Genomic DNA, 22,045 nt, shown 5'->3' on the forward strand with positions numbered 1-22,045 from the left:
AATGTGAAATGAGAGCCAAGTTCAATATTATGATATATGCCTTTATTGACTTTAATGACAAAAGAAGTGAGATCATTAAGTAAAAATATATACCTCGTTACTTTCTTGCCGGGTTCTTCTTAACACATGTTTTTACGTAGTTCTTATTAATACCAAGAAATAATCCTGTGCTTGTTATATTTGACTTTGACTTTGGTGAAAGAAATATAAAGCTGTGTTATTGTTACAAAACAAAGGGCTGCTTGCACGGGTTAAAAAAATAATTAATGCTGTCTTTGACAACACTTATCTATACAATATCGTTTATTTTTGTAATGGTAGCACTGAAATAATCCGCGACGACGGAGCGTTGCGGACGGTGCAGACGAGGCGACTTGTTCCAGCCAAGGGGGAGGCAGCGCGACGTGAACAAGTTCGTATGCACAGTCAAGTGAAATGAAGTTTAGGAACGTTTAGTTTATACCTACTGAGCTGGCAAAGTTGCATTTTTGTTAGTTTTTCTCGACAATTCCATAAAAATTGAGTGAAAATTAAAAATGTGGTCTGTTAGAACTGTTAGAATTTTCATTAATTTTTTATGGAATTATCGAGAAAAACTAACAAAAATGCAACGTTGCCAGCTCAGCAGGTATAAACGCTCTTAAATGCAGAAGAGAATATTGTGGCAAATGCAGTCAATCAACTTTGGCTTCGGCTTTAGAGCCAGCTGGCTTGGTGAGGGACGATGGTCAGCGTCCAGGCGAGGTCACTCTGGTGCCGTGGAAACTCCGTAGGGCCTTGGTGTAGGATGCTACATATACGTTGACATACGAGTATTCGCTCTGTCCCACATATAGGCAACCACCTCACAAGCTGGTGCTGCAACTGAATAGGCCAAAATCCTAAATGCTTTTCTTTTTGTAATTTTATTTGTAACAATAAATTATTAGTTAGTTCTTTCTGTTTTATGTTGTTTGAAGATTACGTTTGTATATTTCAGTTAGATTATAATGACACGATAAATATTATAAAATACATCATCATCATCAACCGGAAGACGTCCACAGCTGGACAAAGGCCTCCCCCTTAGAACGCCACAATGAACGACAACTCGCCACTTGCATCCACCGGTTTCCCGCCACTCTCACGTTGTCGTCAGTCCACCTGGTGGGAGGCCTGCCAACGCTTCGTCTTCCGGTTCGTGATCGCCACTCGAGGACTTTTCTCCCCCAACGGAAAATAAAACCAACATACAAATGGCCATTTAGGCCAAAAAGTTCGCTAAAGAGATCACTGATCGGCAAGCATAATGTAGGAAATTCACTAACGAGATGGACGGATGACCTGGTTAAAGCCGCAAGTTTAGGGTGAATGCAAGCCACTTCCAACAGAAGTAACTGAATGTCTATTAAAAGACCTATGTCCAACAGTGGACGTCCTATGACTAATATGAAGTTGATGATGATGGAATACAAATAAAAAGTAAAAATTTCAACAAAATAAAATCTCACAAAACAAAATTTTGTAACACCATCAATTTTATTGTACTCAGGTAGCGAGGGTTAAAGATGCTGTACTGGCATTGAGGAGCAAGGAGCCAGGCCCGTGCACTAATGGATGGATGTTCAACACCGAACACTACAAGAACACCCTGGTCACTGAAGTAAGTATCTGATTAATTTAGAACACATTGGAGATGTTCCAAAAGCGTACATAGATAAAACACATTGTAGATATTTGTGTGTGTGATGCCGAGGCAACTTTCTGCATCTAGATTCTAAATTCTAAAATCTATTTACGTACCTATAAACTGCCCGATTTTAGTGTCCGTTCCGTACCCGGTTTTAATATCCTACCGCCCAGCGTCCTTTACATAGGACCTATTGTAATTTGATATCGAACTCTCATGTGATATTAATCATCCCAGCCTATATACGTCCCACTGCTGGGCACAGGCCTCCTCTCAGATCAAGAGGGCTTGGGCCATAGTTCCCACGCGGGCCCAGTGCGGATTGGGAACTTCGCACGCACCATTGAATCGCTTCGCAGGTTTGTGCAGGTTTCCTCACGATGTTTTCCTTCACCGCAAAGCTCGAGGTAAATTTAAAATGTAATTCCGCACATGAATTTCGAAAACTCAGAGGTGCGAGCCGAGGTTCGAACCCATGACCCTCTGCTTGAGAGGCGAAAGGTCAAACCACTAGGCCACCACGACTTCTCGGGGATATAGTTTCATGTTTACTAAAATAAATTTTGACGGTGACTTAAGTTACGTTTCAACCAGAGATGTGCGAGGAATGTGTTTGTCGGGAAGCACTCAAAACCGACATGACTTTACGGGCCGAGCAATACCGACCTGATATTTGGTAGCCCAAATGGCTTCGAAATAACAGCGCGGTAAATTCCGGTCACGCAATATCTACCCGGTATGAATAAATACCGCTCTAACATTCCCGACCTGATAAATACGGTAATCGGTATGATAATCGGAAGCCAATAATTACCGACATGTTTTTCTCGTCCTGTTTATGTTAGGTTCAATTGTAACGTGCCGCGGCTGCGGCCGGCCGACAAGCCTCAGGACCAAATTAAGTTATTTTCTACTAAATTTATTAATATTCCGTGTACACGAAAAACAGCTACGGTATTGACATGCCGGTAATTATCTGGTCGGTATTTATCAGGTCAATGAATGATCACCGCGGCACGATGCATACCGGGCTGATATTTAGTGGCATGGCATTCAATGTTCGTGATCACGAAAAACAGAGTCGGTATTTCCATGTCGGTATTGTCCGAGCCGGTAAAGACTGTCACCCTATTTTTCTTTAACCAATAGGAGCACTTCATTTACCTCATTATTTTAAGGTGAGACGTACTAGGCAAAACGCGGACTGAGTCTTGCGAGTACGCGTCCACAAAAAGACTAGATCCAAAGACTAGGTCCACGAGTATCTACGAGTACTTAGCTCAATTGACTCATTGCGTAAACAAAATGATTCCCGTAAATGCGCTCCCGTAATTGCGTATACGCGTACTAGTTTTAGTAGTTTTACGAAAATCGAACTACCTAATTCCACGTCACAGTTCAGTCTGCAACACGCGCACCAGCCGCTGAGTCGCGTTGCTCCGAAGACGAAGGGCTACGGATTAGCCCGAAACATGTCGAGCTAAACTCGATTTAAGACGTGAGTTATCCGGGTCATTATATTTAATATGAGTGAGTCTCACGGTAGTTTCATATTAACCTAATCACTAGAAAACCTGCTTTCAAATAAAAAAACCGCATTCAAATCGGTCCACCCGTTTAAGAGCTACGGTGCCACAGACAGACACGCACAGACACACAGACAGACACACAATAGCGGTCAAACTTACAACACCCCTCTTTTTGCGTCGGGGGTTAAAAACACATTTCTCGCACGTCTCTGGTTGGAAACGCGAGTGTGCAGCGGCGCTTTCTATTGCCAACTACAAACTCCGGACTCCAGCACTGCGGTGTGGAAGGCAACGATAAACTACAACATCATTTCCCCAAGATAGTCATCACGAGGGTTCACTACGACGAGCACGACTACTCTGTCAAGTCAAGACAGTGGCGTAGCTACCAAGGGGCTAGGCGGGGCAGTGCCCCGGGGCCCTCAAGCTCAGGGGGCCCTCGAAATTCTGCTTTAAGTATAGCTGATGATAAAGTTGCTTTGCATTTTTAAAGTATTTGTATATATAATGATTTTAATTCAAAAAACCTTACCAGTTTTGATAGCAGTGGGCCCCATTTTTTTATTTTCCCCAGGGCCCTAGGTTACCTAGCTACGCCACTGAGTCAAGAGTATGGCGATAGGAGACATATCGCACCTTCGGTACCTAGAACAAGGGCATAATTTCACTTTTTTCAATTTTCAAATTTTTCGATTTTTAAACAATTGAGTCCTTACATTACCGAAAGTACGATATGAACAATTTTTTTGATTTTTTGACAATTATTAAGCTCTTGTACTGCCGAAGGTGCGATATATAAATTAACTAGCTTTTGCCCGCGGCTCCGTCCGCGTGGTATTCGGTTATCGCGCGCTGTTCCCTCGGGAACTGTGCATTTTTCCGGGATAAAATGTAGCCTATGTCACTCTCGGGCCCATAAACTATCTCTATGCCAAAAATCACGTCGATCCGTCGCTCCGTTACGGCGTGAAAGACGGACAAACACACAAACACACTTTCGCATTTATAATATTAGTATGGATATAATAACTTGATAGGACTTTTCATAGCTTGAGTCTAAATAAATGTTCACCGAGCACCTCAAAACGCCTATTTCTTCACAATTTTGATTAAATTTAATATCAACATTTTTTTTCATATACTCGTAGTTATCGAAGCATGCTTTCAAAATTTCACGAGAATTGGTTGAGAATGCTACCTTGAGGAGAACAGACAGCCAGAAATACGAAAGTAATTTCAACTAAGCTGCAACGAAGACACTTCGCTAGTGCCTCGCCCTCGCTTAATGGCTGAAAAAGACCAAACAAATAAATAAATTAATTAAGCCAGTCATGATTTTAGATGGCTCTCGACTATTGAAAATTTTTGAAGACAGTCGGGTTTTGTATTTTTTTTTGTTACCTTGGATCTCGGACTTTAAGAAGTGTCTTATTACTTTCCAGTTTTCCTTAGTCTGTGACAAAGAGTGGCTGCCAAGGACAAGCAACACCCTGTTCTGGGTTGGCTCCATTTTCGGCAACCTCTTCTTTGGATGGATGTCTGACAGGTATGCCTGCAGCGATATAAAATTTTACCCATCTCTGTCATTACACTCTAATAAAATATAATTAACATTCTAAAAATTCTGTGCCCATAACGCTGCCTTTTTCGTGCTGAATTGTGATGCCAATACATACACGTTGGGCAAGAAATTTGTTAATTTTTTTAGCAGCGTCAGTATTTTTTGTCCTTTACATTCCTCATTCTTCATTCCTTTGGTTTCATATGGACGAACAAAACTGTAAGTACTTCAGTCATCATCATCATCCCAGCCTATATACGTCCCACTGCTGGGCACAGGCCTCTCAGAACAAGAGGGCTTGTGTCATAGTTCCCACGCGGGACCAGTGCGGATTGGGAACTTCGCACGCACCATGGAATCGCTTCGCAGGTTCGTGCAGGTTTCCTCACGATGTTTTCCTTCACCGCAAAGCTCGTGATAAATTTCAAATGTAAGTAATTCCGCACATGAATTTCGTTAAACTCAGAGGTGCGCGCCGGGGTTTGAGAGGCGATAGGTCAAACCACTAGGCCACCACGGCTAAGTACTTCAGTATTGTTATCAACCTAATAATTACTTTACCGATTTATATCAGACGTAGCTATGAATTACCGCTTACCCTTTCACTTGAAAAAGCCGTTTGAGAGCTACGATGCCACAGACAGAAAGACACTGGCGTCAAACTTATAACATCCCTCCTTTAGCGTCGGGTGTTAAAAACCTATTAAAAATCAAACATACTTTCAGATACGGCCGGCGCCCCACGATCCTGGTCATGATCTTCCTGGAGGTACCCTTGGCCATAGCGGCATCATTCAGCACCACGTACTGGGGATACATGATCCTCAGGGTTGCTGGAGGCTTGTTCTTCCCGGCTCTGTATCAGCAGCCGTTCATACTGGCGCTGGAGCTGATGCCGCCGGCCAAACGGACATCTGCTGGTGGGTATCGTTTGCGTTGTCACCAAAGATATGCGAAGAATGTCATGAACCCAATATAAACGCTTCATTTACCTTTTCTCGCTCAGCACGCGCTCTCGTGGAAACACGTAGTTTGCAGGTGGTAGGACCTTGTGCAAGGTCCGCCCGGATTGCTACCACCATCTTGCTCGCTAATCCTGCCGTGAAAAAGCAGTGCTTGCACTGTTGTGTTTCGGCGTGGAGAGTAAGACAGCCGGTGAAATTACTGGCACTTGAGGTATCCCATCTTAGGCCTCTAGGTTGGCAACGCATCTGCAATTCTGCAATACCCCTGGTGTTGCAGATGTTTATGGGCGGTGGTGATCTCTTACCATCAGGAGACTCACTTGCTCGTTTGGCATCCAGACGAATTAAAAAAAAAAACAGCTCGGTGGAGCGAATATAGGAAAATGATGCGTTTGTAATGGTTCATGACAGACACATTCTGGTAAAAACGCAACCGCAGTCTGTTTACTTTTGACAAAAGAATATAAAAATTACTGATGTGCAAAAGGAAACTTTCCAAAATTGCGTTATTTTAATAATATTTCCAGAAATTTCCGAGAACTTTTCCAACTTTTTGGAAACTTTCCGCAACTTGCACAACCTGTATGTAATAAATAAAAATAAGTGGTATCTATCGTTACGAATGCGGCCCGCTTAGTATTTTTCTCGATAAAAACAACAATTTTCAACAGAACTTGAGTAGGTAACTTACTTACATTTTCCTTTTCCAGGCAAATTAGACATTTATTATTAGCAAATTTAGACACGCTACCTACTACAAAACTTATTATATTTTTAATGACTTCAATTTATTTCGTACCACATCTTAGGCATCTAGGTTAGCAACGCATCTGCAATCCCCTTAGTGCAGTTGCAGGTGTCTATGGACAGTGGTGATCTCTTACCATCAGGAGACCCACTTGCTCGTTTGCCTTCCAGTCGAATAAAAAAAAACATGGCGGTTAGGTCGAATATTTATGAGACCGGTCTGAGTGGAGAGCCTTGGGGAGGCCTATGGCCAGCAGTGGACGTCTTTCGGCTGACATGATGAAGGTCGAATATTTATGTGCATAATCGCTAAATGGACATGTCGCTAAATACACTATACCGGAAAACGGTTATAAGACGGTGAAACTAAATACAAACGAAAAGTAGGCACATTTATTACATATTTTTTTATTTTACGTCTTTTTATTGCAATTTGGAACGTAGGAATTGGTATGGAGTCGTGACTTCTTAAAGTTGTGATAGATGGCATTATGCCCTACTGGCGTATGGGCCACAGGTGACGCCATCTGTAATATTATTCTGGTACTTCTCGCTCTCGGCTCGATAACAAAGGATTTGAAAGGCTCCGCTTAACACTGAGATGGCGCCACTTGTGACGCCTAGGATTCAAAATGGTGATATTGTTCGTTTGTAAAAAGTCATCTTTGAATATACTTGATGGAAAAAGCCAAGATTGCTGATTCAAGGACCAAAATCTAACAGTATATAAGTGATTATCGTTTTCGGATGACTTGACTGGAAAAGGAGCGGTACAGTCATAAGCATAGCTGAAGCGTACAGACAAGACACACAGGTTCGAATCACGTCTGTCGAGTTCGTCGCGTTAAGAAATGCTGTGGAATAAAAAGCCTGAGACAGTGAGTATATTTTTATTTATTTCACACGAATTCACAAGCTGAAAAATGGATGCACAGAAAAACCAGAAAAATAGACCAGCGCTGGGAATCGAACCTGCTGAAATGTTTCAGCTAGTGTTTTCGTGTGAAACATATTGATTTCATGGGATGACCGTAAAAGTAACAAAAAAATAAATAAAAAATACAAAAAGACTCCAAAAAGTAATCCTAATTTTATTTTTATTGTACCGATTATTGTTCTACAGTTAAATAGTGTATCGGGTGGGGGCTAGTGTGAGGTTGGTCAGTTGCTCGGTGATCCACTCCCCTGATGGCATCAGAGAGCCGAGCAGGGTGGCGTCCTGCTTGCACACCTGTCTGACGAGACCCGCAATGATCGAATCATCAGACTGAAATGAAAAAATAAACACTGAATTAAGAAAGTAACCTTGGAATTTGTCGAGATAAATGTATCCCGTTGTTTTTGTGGCTTACTGGCACGTTTTTCTTTTAAACTTAGTAATAGGTATACTCGTAAGGTCACTGCGAAAGCATTTAACAAAGTGAATCGCTCATGAATCATCACTACGCAAAGTCAATACCCAACTGCAGTAAAAAAAATTCTACTTATATTAGATATCTTAATCGGTATTAAGACTTAGGAAAATTGCCTTACAATCATAAAATTACTTTATTAACCCTTTTCTTGGCAAGTTGAAACAAGTGAATTCCTCGCTGAATTCGTGTAGAGCTATGAAAACTAACTTTAAAAAAATACAAAAAGAGGATCTAAAATTATGTATACACATTATACAATGCCAAGAAAACGGAGCCTAAACTGCAAATATGATTTGTTTTTGCTCTAAATGGTCATGAGTTTGAAATGAAACCACCAAAATGCTCTACAGTCGTAGGGTAAAAACGAACAAACAAGCCTCAATCGGTCATAGTTTCACATGAAACCTCCCTCTGCAGTCAAACCAGTATGAATCAACTTGTCAATACCACGCTTATTCTGATCTTTATGCACCCTCAAAACTGCGTCGAGAGCAAAACTTTAATCTGCCATAAAGTATTAAGCACAAGGGGATGGAGCGATGAACTGGTTAAGATTGTGGGATCGCGGTGGATCCGGAAAGCACAAGACTGGTCTGAGTGGAGAGCCTTGGGGGAGGCCTGTGTTATGTCCAGCAATGGACGTCTTTCGGCTGACATGATGAAAGGGTTAAGCTAGAGATGTTCAAACTTACACCGGATGGGCACAGCACTGGTGACCCTGGAGCAACAGAACAGCCCCCACTGGTGATGGCGCGGCCACAAGCAGCGTCGTGAGTTGCGCCTTGTTGTGAACAGCTCTTTGCTGTTACCGTCAAGGGCGTCTGAAAGTAACGAAACCAGCCTTGATTATTTCTAAATATTCTATACGTCAGTACAACAGTCAATAATCCATCAGGCTACATTGGTTATTATCTTTTAGAGAGATTTTCTGACAGGACCTGGATTCTGAGACTTAAACACCCAATGGGAATGTCATTGTATCTAACACTCATAAATAAGCAAATTAATCTCCCTCACATCTCAAATTAACTTACAAACTTGAGTTGGTCAGAATCGTCAAAGGTTATGGCTACGCAGTCGCCTTGTAAAGGAGTTCTGAGTCCAAGACAGGCCCCTAGATTATCTTGTTTCCCTTCGGGCCATTCGATATCTTCATTCAGTAGCAGGAATGCTACGTCGTGTTCTTTAGTTCCTAGAATGAAAAAATACAGTTAAAATAAAAATTTCCTGTAGACTGTATCACGCTAGAACCAAGATGCATCGTGACCAAGGATAGTTTTTTTTTTATTCGACTGGATGGCAAACGAGCAAGTGGGTCTCCTGATGAGAGATCACCACCGCCCATAAACATCTGCAATACCCCTGGTTGCCAACCTAGAGGCGTAAGATGGGATACCTCAAGTGTCAGTAATGCCTGCTGTCTAACTCTCCACGCCGAAACACAACAGTGCAAGCACTGCTGCTTCACGGCAGGATTAGCGACAAATATGGTGGTAGCAATCCGGGCGGACCTTGCACAAGGTCCTACCACCTGCAAAAGCTAGTTAGGCGGCTTCGCCTGCATTAGAAATAGCTTACGATTCTTGTAATCATGGCAACGCAGTAAATAAATTGCTTAGAGTTTGGCTTGTATAAAAGTTACGGTATCAATTTGAAAGGACCACGTTCGCTCTCACAACGCCATCTATTGATTGCTGAGGGCTCTCGATTCTTGTTTAAACCTAAAATATTTTCCCACAGGAACGCATTACCGGAATATCAATTAAGTATCTATCCTGTGTCTTAATGTAAATCTTTGTCTATCTGTACGCCAAGTTTAATGTAAATGCATTCAGCCTTTATTGCGTGATTGAGTAACAAGCATCCAAACCGTTTTTATATTCATAATATATTTTAAATGGAATATCCGATTTGAATAATTAAAAAAGTAATCTACAGGTATTTAAATAGTCTTTAATATCAAATGATTCATTTGGAAAAGGATTAGTAAAATGGTATGGATAACATGATCGGCACTTCCATCAACTTTTAAAATGTAAAAAAATAGTATCGTGCGGATTTTTAATAGACACTAAATACTCTTTAATGTTTTTTTTTTTGTTCTATCATGGTTTCGGCTATTACATTATTGAAGTTTTAGTAGGGATCTCTATTTTTTTCTCGTGATAAATATAGCCTATGTTACTCGGGAATAATAGCATATTAATGGAGAAAGAATTTTTTTAATCGATAGTTTTGAGTTTATCCGTAACTAACATACATACAAAAATACAACTCTTTCCTGTTTATAATATTAGTTAGTATAGATAAGAATAAGAATATGCTTTATTGCCATAAACACAAATACAAAACAATTAACAAAAAATAAAAACCGGCCAAGAGCATGTCTGACACGCCCGAAATAGGGTTTCGTACCCATTACGAAAAAATGAAGTAATATTTTTCTAAGGATTTCGTATTTTGTACGGAATATTCCAAGTTTAGGTATATTGTATACCTTAGGCTGCTATTTGCTCTTAAACTACTAATAATTCTCAAGAAAACTTAACCGTTATAGTTTTCCTTGTAAGTTTGATATACTTACTACCATCCTGATTTTTTTCAAATTTTCCACCCACCGGTTTAGATTTTAGAGGGGGGGGACGCTCGATTTTAATGAAAATTTGCACTTTAAAGTTGAATAATTTGCAAACTAGTCACTGAATCGAAAAATCGTTTTAGTAACTCCCTAATGGTTTTAAGAGACCTATCCACACTACAAGATTGGATGAAAAAAAAACCCACATTACGTCTATGGGAGATACTTACTCTAAAAAAAATTTTTTTTGGATTTTTTTAATGTACTATTTTGTCGGCATAGTTTACATATATATTCGTGCAAAATTACAGCTTTCTAGCACTGCTAGTCCCTGAGCAAAGATTGGGATTTAATAGTACTCTCTTGGCAATAAACTCACCGGAATGGTACTGTTTATGCCTCACGGTGGTGTTTACGGGGTACTGTCTGGAGCCGCCCGGGAGCCGCACCCACACGTCGGACCGCCGATGCGAGAGCGCACACAAAGCTGTTGTCAGCACGAATCGGGAGCCAACGACGGCGCCGCCGCAGTACAACTCGGGAGCGTTGGTGCGCGGATTATTTCTGTGACGTTACAAAAATATCAGCTTCCTTTAGTCTTAATTATGACACCTGACAGCCTGCTGTGTGCTGTGTGAGTGTTGTGTGTGAACATGCAGTGGAAAGAAGCGAATAGACGCCTTTGAGATGTGGTGCTAGCAAAGGCTGCTTAGTACCAAAACTACAAACTAACAAACCCACTAACTACCAACTCTGACATGTAATTACTTTATTTTGATTTTGATTGATTGTGATTATGTAATTTAAAATATTGTGTATTGTGTTTGTTATTATATTATTAGTGTCCACGGACCGGGAGACGAGCTGTCGGTAGGCCTCCAACAAGATGGAGCGACGACCTGGTTAAGATCGCGGGATCGCGGTGGATGCGAAAAGCACAAGACCGGTCTGAGTGGAGAGCCTTGGGGGAGGCCTATGTCCAGCAGTGGACGTCTTTCGGCTGACATGATGATGATGATGATGATTATTAGTGTCACGGATGAATTTCCGTACTTATGTGTTCACTCTGCGGTAGTTGGGCTTAATGCCACTTGACATCCATTGTTACAGGCCCGAATTCTTACTCTCTTTGGGCCCATATCCCGAGTGGTATTGAACATAGCGGCTGCTTATTTAGGATAGACTTCACTCGGATGCCTGGAACGTTGCCTATTAGATGTAGATCGAATCGGTCCCGTCCTCGCATGCTCAAGGAAAGCAACTCAGAGACGAGCGGCGGATAGCGAAGCTGGTTATAAACATTTGAACTGACGACCACTATCTCAAAAGTGAAACGACGAAAAAGAAAATTGAGTAGGTAACTAAAGGCCCCTCAGAATACCGGGCTTACTAAAATCTTTAAGAGGGTCAGTAAATTATTTCCCTTATTCCTCGTTCCACCACCAACTTGTTCCACCAGGCCAGAAGGAATTGCCTTTCCTCGTGGTACCACTGAACAGTATTGTTGCTCTACTAGCAATAGTTCTCTATCCCTTTTGAAGAGCAGATATAAATATTATACCTACCCCCTTATATTATATACCTACTCAGATTTATCCCATCAACCGGGGAAAAAAATCAAACGCCTAAATCAACACTCTCAAGAAAGATGTTTCCATGAAATCTGCGAAGTCAAAACCTATGAGGTCGCTTCCGGTTGTCCTTGAAATTGGAAGTTTGGTCTAAAAGTACTCGGAGCTCTTATAGCACAACCGATTATAAAAGCTTGTTTTTATTATATAAATGAGACAGTAAAAGAGAAACAAGCATGGGGTCACCACTGAGGGTTAGTTTGTAGTTTAAAATGCACAGTTACTTGCCTGTATAAAGCAACACACCATGGACACGAGTTTTTTAGTGCAGTTCTGCAGCCTGAAATAACAAAAAATATCATTAATATCGTGGCATTAATTATGCTACAATAAACATTCTAATTTCAAGCGCATAATTTTTAGTTTAAATATTCAAATTCCTGTCTGATCTGACAGACTGACCAAGGAGCAGCCGAAACCTTAGGGATGCTGAAAATTTGCCTTAACTTGGATTTTCTTTACGATATTTAAAACTGACGATATTAATTATTTATTTATTTTTGTGTTTTTTTCTTTAATTGTATAAGTACTGTAGTTTTTAAGTATTTTATTTGTAATTATTTTATTATGAAAAAATGACTTTCTGCCAAGTTTCTTGTGGCGCATTCTTCTTGGCAATGATGGTCTTTCCGAAAGCGCTGGCAGTTTAAAAAATGACGTGTAAAAGTGCCCATTGCGGCCTATTTACTGAATAAATGATTTGAAATTTGAACCATTTGACCAGCTCAAGAATTCCTCGTAAGGGCCCCCATCTTTTTTTTTACCGAATGTGTTTGGGCAATTCTGCACATCTCCGTTGCAGACGGTTTTAGTATTAAAATAAACCTCTTTAGACAATACATCCACATTCAAAAGCTTAGTCAGTACTAGTTTTGCAATAAACTTCATTTTATTTGTAAGGTACTGATGGAACCAAAACAAATGTCTCTTTCTTTATTTATTCTCTTGTCTTTCTAAAGTTTCGTTTTGTTTAAAGATTTATTATCAAGGATATTATCTGTGGATTTCTCATCCACATTAATATCTACTCTACACATGACAGTATACTGTTAATTAAATATGAATAGTTCACTATTTCCGAGCTCAGCTAATATTTGAGCGAAGGCGTAAGGCGTGAGGTTTTTTTTTTTTTTTATTCGACTGGATGTCAAACGAGCAAGTGGATCTTCTGATGGTAAGAGATCACCACCGCCCATAAACATCTGCAACACCAGGTGTTTTTTTTTATACAGTATAGGCTTGCGTTTGGCCACAATCACGCCTGATGGAAAGCGAAGATGAGGCCTACGATGGAGCACGCTTGCCTAGTAAATGCTCATTCACCCTAGACTTGAAGGCGGCCAAATTGTAGTGTTCAGGAAACACAGTCGCAGGCAGGGAATTCCACTCTTTTGCTGTGCGGTTGATGAAGGAAGAGCGAAAACGCTTTGTGCGGATTTTTGGAATACTGACAACGTAAGGGTGGAGACCCCGCCTACTTCTGGTCGACCTGTGGAAGAAAGGAGCAGGTGGAATAAGGTCGTGCAATTCCGAAGCACATTCTCCGAAAATATACTTTGCCAACCTAGAGGCCTAAGATGGGATACCTCAAGTGCCCGTAATTTCACCGGCTGTCTTACCTACTCTCCACGCCGAAACTTCACGGCAGGATTAGCGAGCAAGATGGTGGTAGCAATCCGGGCGGACCTTGCACTAGGTCCTACCACCTGCAATACTGTTGAAGACTACTTACCTCGCGTCGGAGATAGTGTTGTGTTCGTGATCATGGACATGTTTGGATGCACGCAGCACCACTGTTCGCCTGGGCAAGTACCGATTCTGAAAAAAAAGTCATGCCTTAGTGAACTCCTTACCAGCACCTTTCACCTAACTCCAATCTTTTCTTTAAATATCAAAAAAAAAATATCATGGGACACTGGAGACCAATTTACCTAGTCCCAAACTAAGCAAAGCTTGTGCTATGGATACTGGGCAACGGATAAACTTACTTATATAGATAAATACATATTAAACATACAAGACCCGAGAACAAACATTTGTATTATTAATAAAATCATTTATTGCCACAGAAAATAAGACAGAATTACACAATAAAAAAAAACATAAGCAGGTGGCAATGGCATAAGCTCCGAGCAAAGGAAACTTGCAGCGGTGATTTTCAGCCTGCACCCGTCCCACAGTGTAACAAGTTATTACTCTAGAGCCGGGTAAGGCTGCATTGTTGCTAGCATATTTTAGTCACTATCAAAAATATACCAGCAACTACTTTTTAAGAACAGAAAAGAAGAAAAAAAAAGGCAAAATGAGCATGAAATAAAATGATAAATAAAACTAAAAAGATCTGATGGCAAGGCATCATTGCGAGTCTCACGTTGAATCGGTTTTATCTTAGGTTTGGAGCTCTGAAGATGAGCTCTGGTTGAGTTCGAAACGCGTCAGTGTAGTGTGGTGGTGGTGACAGATGGGTTCCCGTGACCCATGCGCGCTCCCACAGTGAAGAGGTGGAGGAACCGCATGAACACGAACATGTTGCATAAGCGTAGATATCACTAGATATCACCAGGTCGCGGGTGAGCAAAGTAATTGTCTTAGTTCATACTTATGTAGGTAAAGTCGTTGTATGTAGCCTAGATACCTAAGATCACTTTCTTCGAAGATTCCATATATAGCGACGTTGAACGCCTCCGTGCAGGTGGCTTCGTTCACACAGATGCCTTCTCTCTTATCTTCGGTGATGCAAATCTTGTCTTCTGAAAATTACAAATGGAAAATTGCAAACATCAGCGTAAACTTAAAAGATTTAAACCATGTAATTTTTTTATCGTTTTTTTTGTCTAGCATAAAGTATCAAGTTAAAATAATTGCAATGTAATGTTTGATTTGAAAATGGGTTCTAATGACGTGTTGGTTAACAAAAAGTTGGAAAACCCCGAAATTGTCGCTTCAAAGTTTAATATCTCAAAAACGGCTGAACCGATTTTGATAAAACATGTCTAAGAACCATCGCTAGAAAATCTGCTTTCTAATAAAAAAAACCTCATTCTAATCGGTCCACCCGTTTAAGAGCTACGGAGCCACAGACAGACACACAGATACACAGACACACATAGCGGTCAAACTTATAACACCCCTCTTTTTGCGTCGGGGGTTAAAAACGATTACTATTACTTCTTTTTTTTAGTCGTTTAAAAATAATATTTAAAATAGCCCTTTGCGGCCTACTTACAGAAGAAAATACATTTTGAAGATTTTTGTAACACTTACTCGATTGGACGGGGTCGAGATTGAAGTCATCGTCATCATATGAGGGTGCAGACTGTGGCACGGCGGTTACTGTCACGCACAACCCAATAAAGATGATGAGGAAGTTTTTCATCACTGAATGAGAAGATAGATATTTTCAATCCAATCAAGAAAAAAATGTATAACAAAAAATTTAACCGACTACAAAAAACGATGAAAATAATTTTCTACCAGTCTGAAGTCGGTGTCTCAGCACGAGCCAGCAGGAGTGGACCTATAGTCGCCTACCTCACCTAAGCACTACATATTGGGCTTCAATCCCTCCTGCTGGCTCGTGCTGGCTGAGGCACCGACTTCAGACTGGTAGAAAATTATTTTCATAGTTTTTTGTAGTCGGTTCAATTTTTAAAAATAAAATATTTTTTTTTCAACCTTTTTAGTGTAAATAATCTATGATACAATAGTTTAATGTCAACTGCTCGTCACCTTTTACAAAAGATTGCTTTTTCCGATGCAAAGACTTTTATTATTGAGGAGTCCTGGTGCTTCACCACCCATTCCATTCCACCATATGCATTACGAGGAGCATAAATTGCTTAGCAACAGTGTTAAAGTAATTGAAATCCAACCCATGAAATACTTGTTATTGAGTAGTAACTTCGATGTTCAACTGTGGTCTTCATCATCAGTTCCACTTCACCAAATTTATGATGATTTTCAAGAGCAAATGCACGAGTTACTACTAAATATATCAAAATTACCATAGGTGTCCTCACAACATTTGAAGAGTTCCCTCGATTTCCCAAGGATCCAATCATCAGATCCTGATTTGGTGCTTATGAGACCTAATTGAAAGCATTCCTAGACGAACGCAAAAAAAAAATTCAAATCGGTTCATAAATGACGGAGTTCTGAGGTAACAAACATTAAAAAAAAACGAAATGATAACCTCCTCCTTTTTTGAAGTCGGTTAAAAAGGGCAGTGAGTCAAAATAACTTGCCAGGTGCAAGTCGGAGTTGCGCACTGAAAGTTACGTTTGTTAAAATGTTTGGAAAAAATAAAACGAAAAAACGGCGAAGAGCGTGTCGGACACGCCCAAGGCGGGTTCCGTAGCCGTTACGAAAAATACCTTATCATTATAATACAAACTAGACTAGTGCATTTCAATTCAGATATGTAAATGTTTAGATAGTTTAATGGGGGAATTTCAATATTTAAGAGACCAGTATTGACGTTGTTTTGTTTACATGTAAAATCAACTTAATAAGTGACAGTTTTCTTTCAAATTCACCATATATTTATTTTTTATTTTTAGGGTATATAATTCATAATAATTCATAATTCAACAACAAAAAAAATATTTAGGGTACCTTCCATGGACGTAAAGTGGGGTGTGACTTTTTTCTCACCCTCTAAAAGCTAACTAATACTTTGAAAATTTTGAAACAAAACAAGGTAGTAAGTATGTAGGTATATCAAACTTACAAGGAAAACTATAACGCCTAAGTTTGCTTGAGAATTACCAACTATTTTTATTTATTTAAACAATGAATTTTTACATAAAAATAAAAAAAAACACATAAAATTAACTAAAACGGGCTTCCTCTTCCAAAGGCAGCGCAGCGCGGGGCATTGTACCTAAGACACTAGCGGCGTTGCCTCGTTGCACTGCAAGGCTCAGTCTTTGGTCGAAGAAACTAGTTATAGATACAGAACAAACATTATCCATAAACCTTGTTTAACCTTCAAGTTTACTTACTTACTTGTTCAATATTAAAACACTAAAGTTGGAACACGTCACTTATTTATGAGAATTTTTAAACCAAAGCTACAATTATTCTTCTGCGAACTCACTGCATTAATGTGTCGTTTCAAAATCTTTTATATTGAATTTGTCGAACTGGCCTTAATTAACACACGTCTTTATTGAGTCATTCTGCACATCAGACTAAACCAGTTCTGTTTTGCACAGCAACTTTAATAACAAACTTACATATTTGCGGGTCGGAATATCATCAATGCATATGTGTAATAGGTTGGCATAGCGGTAAATGTAAGTTTGTTTTGTCATTTTTGCAGAACTGCATCCCGTCGGTCGCTAAGTTACATCCAAACTAATATTATAAATGCGAAAGTGTGTTTCTGTGTTTGTGTGTTTGTCCGTCTTTCACGCCGTAACGGAGCGACGGATCGACGTGATTTTTGGCGTAGAGATAGTTTATGGGCCCGAGAGTGACATAGGCTACTTTTTATCCCGGAAAAATGCATAGTTCCCGATGGAACAGCGCGCGATAACTGAATACCAACGCGGGCGGAGCCGCGGGTAAAAGATAGTCTTATAATAAGGATATCCGGGTTCAAAGTACGATATTTATAATATAAGTATTTTCTTGTTGACGTTGAATTTATAAACAATCTAAACAGCTTCTAAACAGCTATTTAAAACGTGAATCAACTATTTAATACTCACACAGTGGCGCGCGACCGGCTCCCGGACGTTTGATTCTGGCGTATTTTAAATCACGGCCAAAGTTTCAAAATTATGTGTCCACGACTTTATTAACTGAATATTAAGGTCGTGTATATATTTTTGTAATTATGGCCGTATCGGTTTTTGTAAACCCGGATTTTTAATCCCACGGAAAAAATGTAAACAAAGTTTCGTCATTGCCAAAGTGACTTTTCAGGGGATTTCAAGGTATGGGCCCGCTAGAAATCCCTACTAATATTATAAATGCGAAAGTAACTCTGTCTGTCTGTCTGTCTGTCTGTTACGCTTTCACGTCGAAACCACTGAACTGATTTTGATGAAATTTGGTGTATAGATATTTTGAACCCCAAGGATCAACATAGGATACCTTTTATTCCGGTAGAGGGCGCCACCGTGCGATAACCTAGATCCGCGCAGACGAAGTCGCGGGCTTAAGCTAGTAATATTATAAATCCAAAAGTAACTCTGGTCTGTCTGTCTGTCTGTTACCTCTTCACGCTTAAATCGCTGCTCCTATTTAGATGACATTTGGGAAGGAGATAATTTGAGCCCCTGGCAAGGACATAGGTACTATAGTTTATTTCCCGGAAAATTCAACATCTCCCACGGGATAGCGAGCGATAAAGAATTATTTGCAGACGAAGTCGCGGACAAAATCTAGTATTATATAAAGTTCTACTACGAAACGCGAAACTCGAAGTTCGTACCGTCCCTCTCGCTCTCGTATTAAACAGTATAAGTGTCAGACGGACCGCACGACACGAACTTCGAGTTTCGAGTTTCGCAGGAGCATTGAGTGACGTCTCGCGTCGAGCAGCCCATAGCTTAAAAACCCGGGTGTAATAACCAGAGTCCGTTAACGTTTCTGACGCTCGCGGTCGCAATCAAATGACAGTTTTTGTATGCGAAACCTGGCATTTGATTGCGATCGCGAGCGTCAGAAAGGTTAGCCAATACGGCCTCTGGACAAGAAATAAACCGTCTATCACACTAGTCCCATTGAGTTGTCCCATTGATGGGACAACTGAGACGATTTACTCCCAGTAGTCCCATGGGACAAGTGGCACTAATATTTTTATCATATTATTGTCCCAAAAGTCCCATTATGCATACGAAAACATTACTCTCTTTGTAAATTAATATATCAAAGTGTAAATGCCAAAGTAAATAATTTCATCAGTAAATTAAAATATTTTATCTTGATTAAGAAATAGAGTTTTTTTAATGGGAAGTCGATTTCTGGCAAATGTGGAAAGAATAAAATAATCTTGAATTTTGCAAATTCAAAAATTTTATAACAGCATCTTACACCTTTAAATATCAGATTAAAAATCCGCGTTTAGTGTTTGTTCTATTACCACAGCTATTACTTACCTTATTTCGTGAATGAAACTTGACTTAATTTGACGTAAGGTCCTCCTATCCTAGGAGTAGAGGGCGTTCCTCATCTTAATCGAGGCCAGTCTTGAGCTTCGCTCGATCTTCATGATCTTCTTTGAGTCGTCTATCACCAGATTTGCTTGAGAGGGTGACAATTCTGCTTTCCTCCATTTTCTAGTCTATTATTTGGGTATATTAACCGTCATCAATCCAAGTAAAATCGTATACTAGAAAACAAGTTTACAGTGCAGCGCAAAACGTTATTTTGCAGCTTCCAACAACGTTATTGGAGATTTTCAGTGGTCCGTAAACGCTGAGAATTTGACAACGGGTACGGTTTGACAGTCAAAGAAGCTGAATCACTACCAATGTGAAATCTTTGTGCTACTGATGTCGTATTGACATTCCATACATCTGATAAATAAATCATAGCGAAATTGATTTTGAAAAGGTCCTACCCTTGACCGTACCTGCAGCTGGCTTATATAACAAGGATCCATATCGGCTCGCATACTTGCTGAAAGTCACAATGTTATGTTTGTCAGAGTGTATCATTTGTCGTAACTCTTTTTCTCCGAATCCAATAATTGTTCAGAATTATAATAATCTAAAATTTTCTACAGGATGAACATTTAAAAATTCCAGAAAAAATTACGGTTTTAGTGGGGAAAAAATATGAGAAACAATAATTCGGACAAACATTACAGTATGGCTTACGTAAGTATGCGAACATTAGCATTGGAACAATGCACTTTGGAACGCAGGAGTCGTGATGTGTATGTACCTAATAGTTGCGATAAATGGCACCAACCGCCAGCACTAGTGTATGCGAGCGATCAATGTATGGATTGATTTGGAGAATTATCTTTTTACGGCACTTTTTTTTTAGAAACATATGGCTCTCTCCATTGGAGGACAATTTTGCCAGTGTTTAGTAGGTTTTGCCGTTGTACGGTAAAAAAATTCTATAAAACGAAATATGAGGCGTAATGGTGGATGAACGATGACAGCGCGAATCGAAGATTTTAATAATGGTACAATGGTTACAGAATGACCTTTACGGCACTTGCGATCGAATTCTTTGGACTGTGGTTGTCAAACAAACAAATACGGTATTTGACAACTGCTGATTTTGCCATATGTCAATATTATTATGAAAATATAGATAAACAGATTGTGTTTAGCGAAGAGAAAATTTAAATCGGTTGAAAATTGGATTTATAGTGATTTTTTGAAAAATCTATATATCTGTCTCTTTCTCAAACGCTTTTCTCTATGCAGCAAGTATGGCGGTACTGGCGTGTGACGTCACATGCCAGTATGTCTTTCTCTGTCTAATCTTGAATTTCAAACCCTTATAACTTTGTTATTTGTAAAGGTAGCTAAAAAATTTTTCTAATCGACAACAAGCATTGTGTAGTTTTAATTTATAAAACATATACAAAATAGTCAAATACCGTATTGTTGAACAAACTAATTAGGGCTCTGGCAACCTCAGAGCAGGCATTTTCTTCGCTCAAAGACTGAGCCTCGCAGTGCAGCGGGGTAACGCGGCCAGCGTATTGAGTACCATGCCCCTGGCTGCACTGGCCTATGAAAGAGGGAGCCCGTTTAGTTATCTTTCTGTATTCTTCGTTCATAAATTTGTACTATTCAAATAACACGTTGTATATTTATTTCAATTTTGTACAGGTATCGTAGTGGGCATGATGTTCGCGACTGGGATGTGCCTGCTGGCGCTTCTGGCTTATGCTGTCCGCGACTGGTTCCACCTCTCGCTGCTGACGAGCCTGCCTTTCATACTTTTGTATGGGTAAGTAGTGTTCAATCAACACTAGTATATTGAATCCGGCGTTACTTTTCGGAAGTCCATATCAATGAACTGAAACAGTTAATTCACACCCGCGACTTTACGATAGCTGCGTTTATGCAAGAAATGTATGAACACACAACAGCAGTTCCTCCACGTCCACACTGTAAGATCACACACAAATCACACAAACCCATCTATTACCACCACCAAATACACACAAAAACATGTAACATCAGGTAGCACGGTTGTGTTGCCCTGAAGATGAGCTCTGGTTAAGTGGGTCTGTGTCATTTGTATGTATTCGTACAGTGTGGAGGTGGGGGAACTGCAGGAACAACATTTCTTGGATATACGTAGCTATCGTAAGGTCGCAGTTTAGTTCATTTAACACTAGTATTTATAGATATTAGAAACTCAATTTCGGTTCTTGATCTTGACACTCGCTCTGGGTCGTTCTGCTGCAAAGATTGTCCATCGCGGTTCAACCTTTATTGTGCAGCTTTCCGCCTAGTACTTATGACGCGGGGCGGCTTATTTGAGTGAATGTGTATAAGTATCTGACCTTTTTGTTACTTAACTATTAAAATTCGCGCATAAGTGCGAGCCTGGGTTTGAAACCACGGTACTCTAATTGGGAGGCCATTGGCCAAAACAGTAGGCTATCACGGCTCAAAGTAAAATTTAATTTATTTAGGGGCTGTTTCACCATCCATTGATTAGTGTTAACCGACGGTTAAATGTGATGCCGTCTCCGTCTATTCGAACAAAACAAATAGAGATGGCATCACACCTAACCGCCAGTTAACGCTAATCAATGGATGGTGAAACTAAATATCAGCATGTCATCGATATATCAGCCGTAAGACGTCCACTGTTGAACATAAGCCTACCCCATAAACCTACAGTTGCTTCAGTTGGAAGCAGCCTGCATCCACCGTGATATCGCAGCTTTAACCAGATCATCCGTCTATCTCGTTGGTGGACATCCTATTCAAGAAATTTTCGACCCCAACAGCCATCCG

The 22,045-nt window shown here is 40.1% G+C and overlaps 2 protein-coding genes across 3 annotated transcripts in view; one reads left to right on the top strand and one right to left on the bottom strand.

Moving 5' to 3' along the window:
• The window catches only part of LOC141441837 (organic cation transporter 1-like), a 38,863-nt gene that overhangs the window by 6,478 nt on the left and 10,340 nt on the right, over positions 1 to 22,045 (top strand). The window contains 5 exon segments of the mRNA XM_074106720.1: positions 322 to 412; positions 1,532 to 1,642; positions 4,641 to 4,744; positions 5,486 to 5,679; positions 20,903 to 21,023. Of these exon segments, the coding sequence (XP_073962821.1) occupies positions 322 to 412; positions 1,532 to 1,642; positions 4,641 to 4,744; positions 5,486 to 5,679; positions 20,903 to 21,023 (621 nt within the window).
• LOC141441838 (uncharacterized) lies at positions 7,540 to 17,322 on the bottom strand. Of its 2 annotated transcripts, none has more exons than XM_074106722.1 (9): positions 17,099 to 17,322; positions 15,360 to 15,473; positions 14,731 to 14,845; positions 13,828 to 13,913; positions 12,324 to 12,375; positions 10,844 to 11,028; positions 8,921 to 9,078; positions 8,579 to 8,707; positions 7,540 to 7,738 (listed from the first exon to the last, which is right to left on the bottom strand). In XM_074106722.1, coding segments are annotated over exons 1-9 (984 nt in total). In that variant the 5' UTR covers positions 17,100 to 17,322; the 3' UTR covers positions 7,540 to 7,594. The 2 variants fall into 2 exon arrangements, with proteins under 2 accessions (XP_073962823.1, XP_073962822.1); XM_074106721.1 differs by having other exon boundaries at positions 17,103 to 17,318.

This window comes from Choristoneura fumiferana, chromosome 24 (assembly GCF_025370935.1).
Source record: "Choristoneura fumiferana chromosome 24, NRCan_CFum_1, whole genome shotgun sequence".
NCBI lineage: Eukaryota > Metazoa > Arthropoda > Insecta > Lepidoptera > Tortricidae > Choristoneura > Choristoneura fumiferana.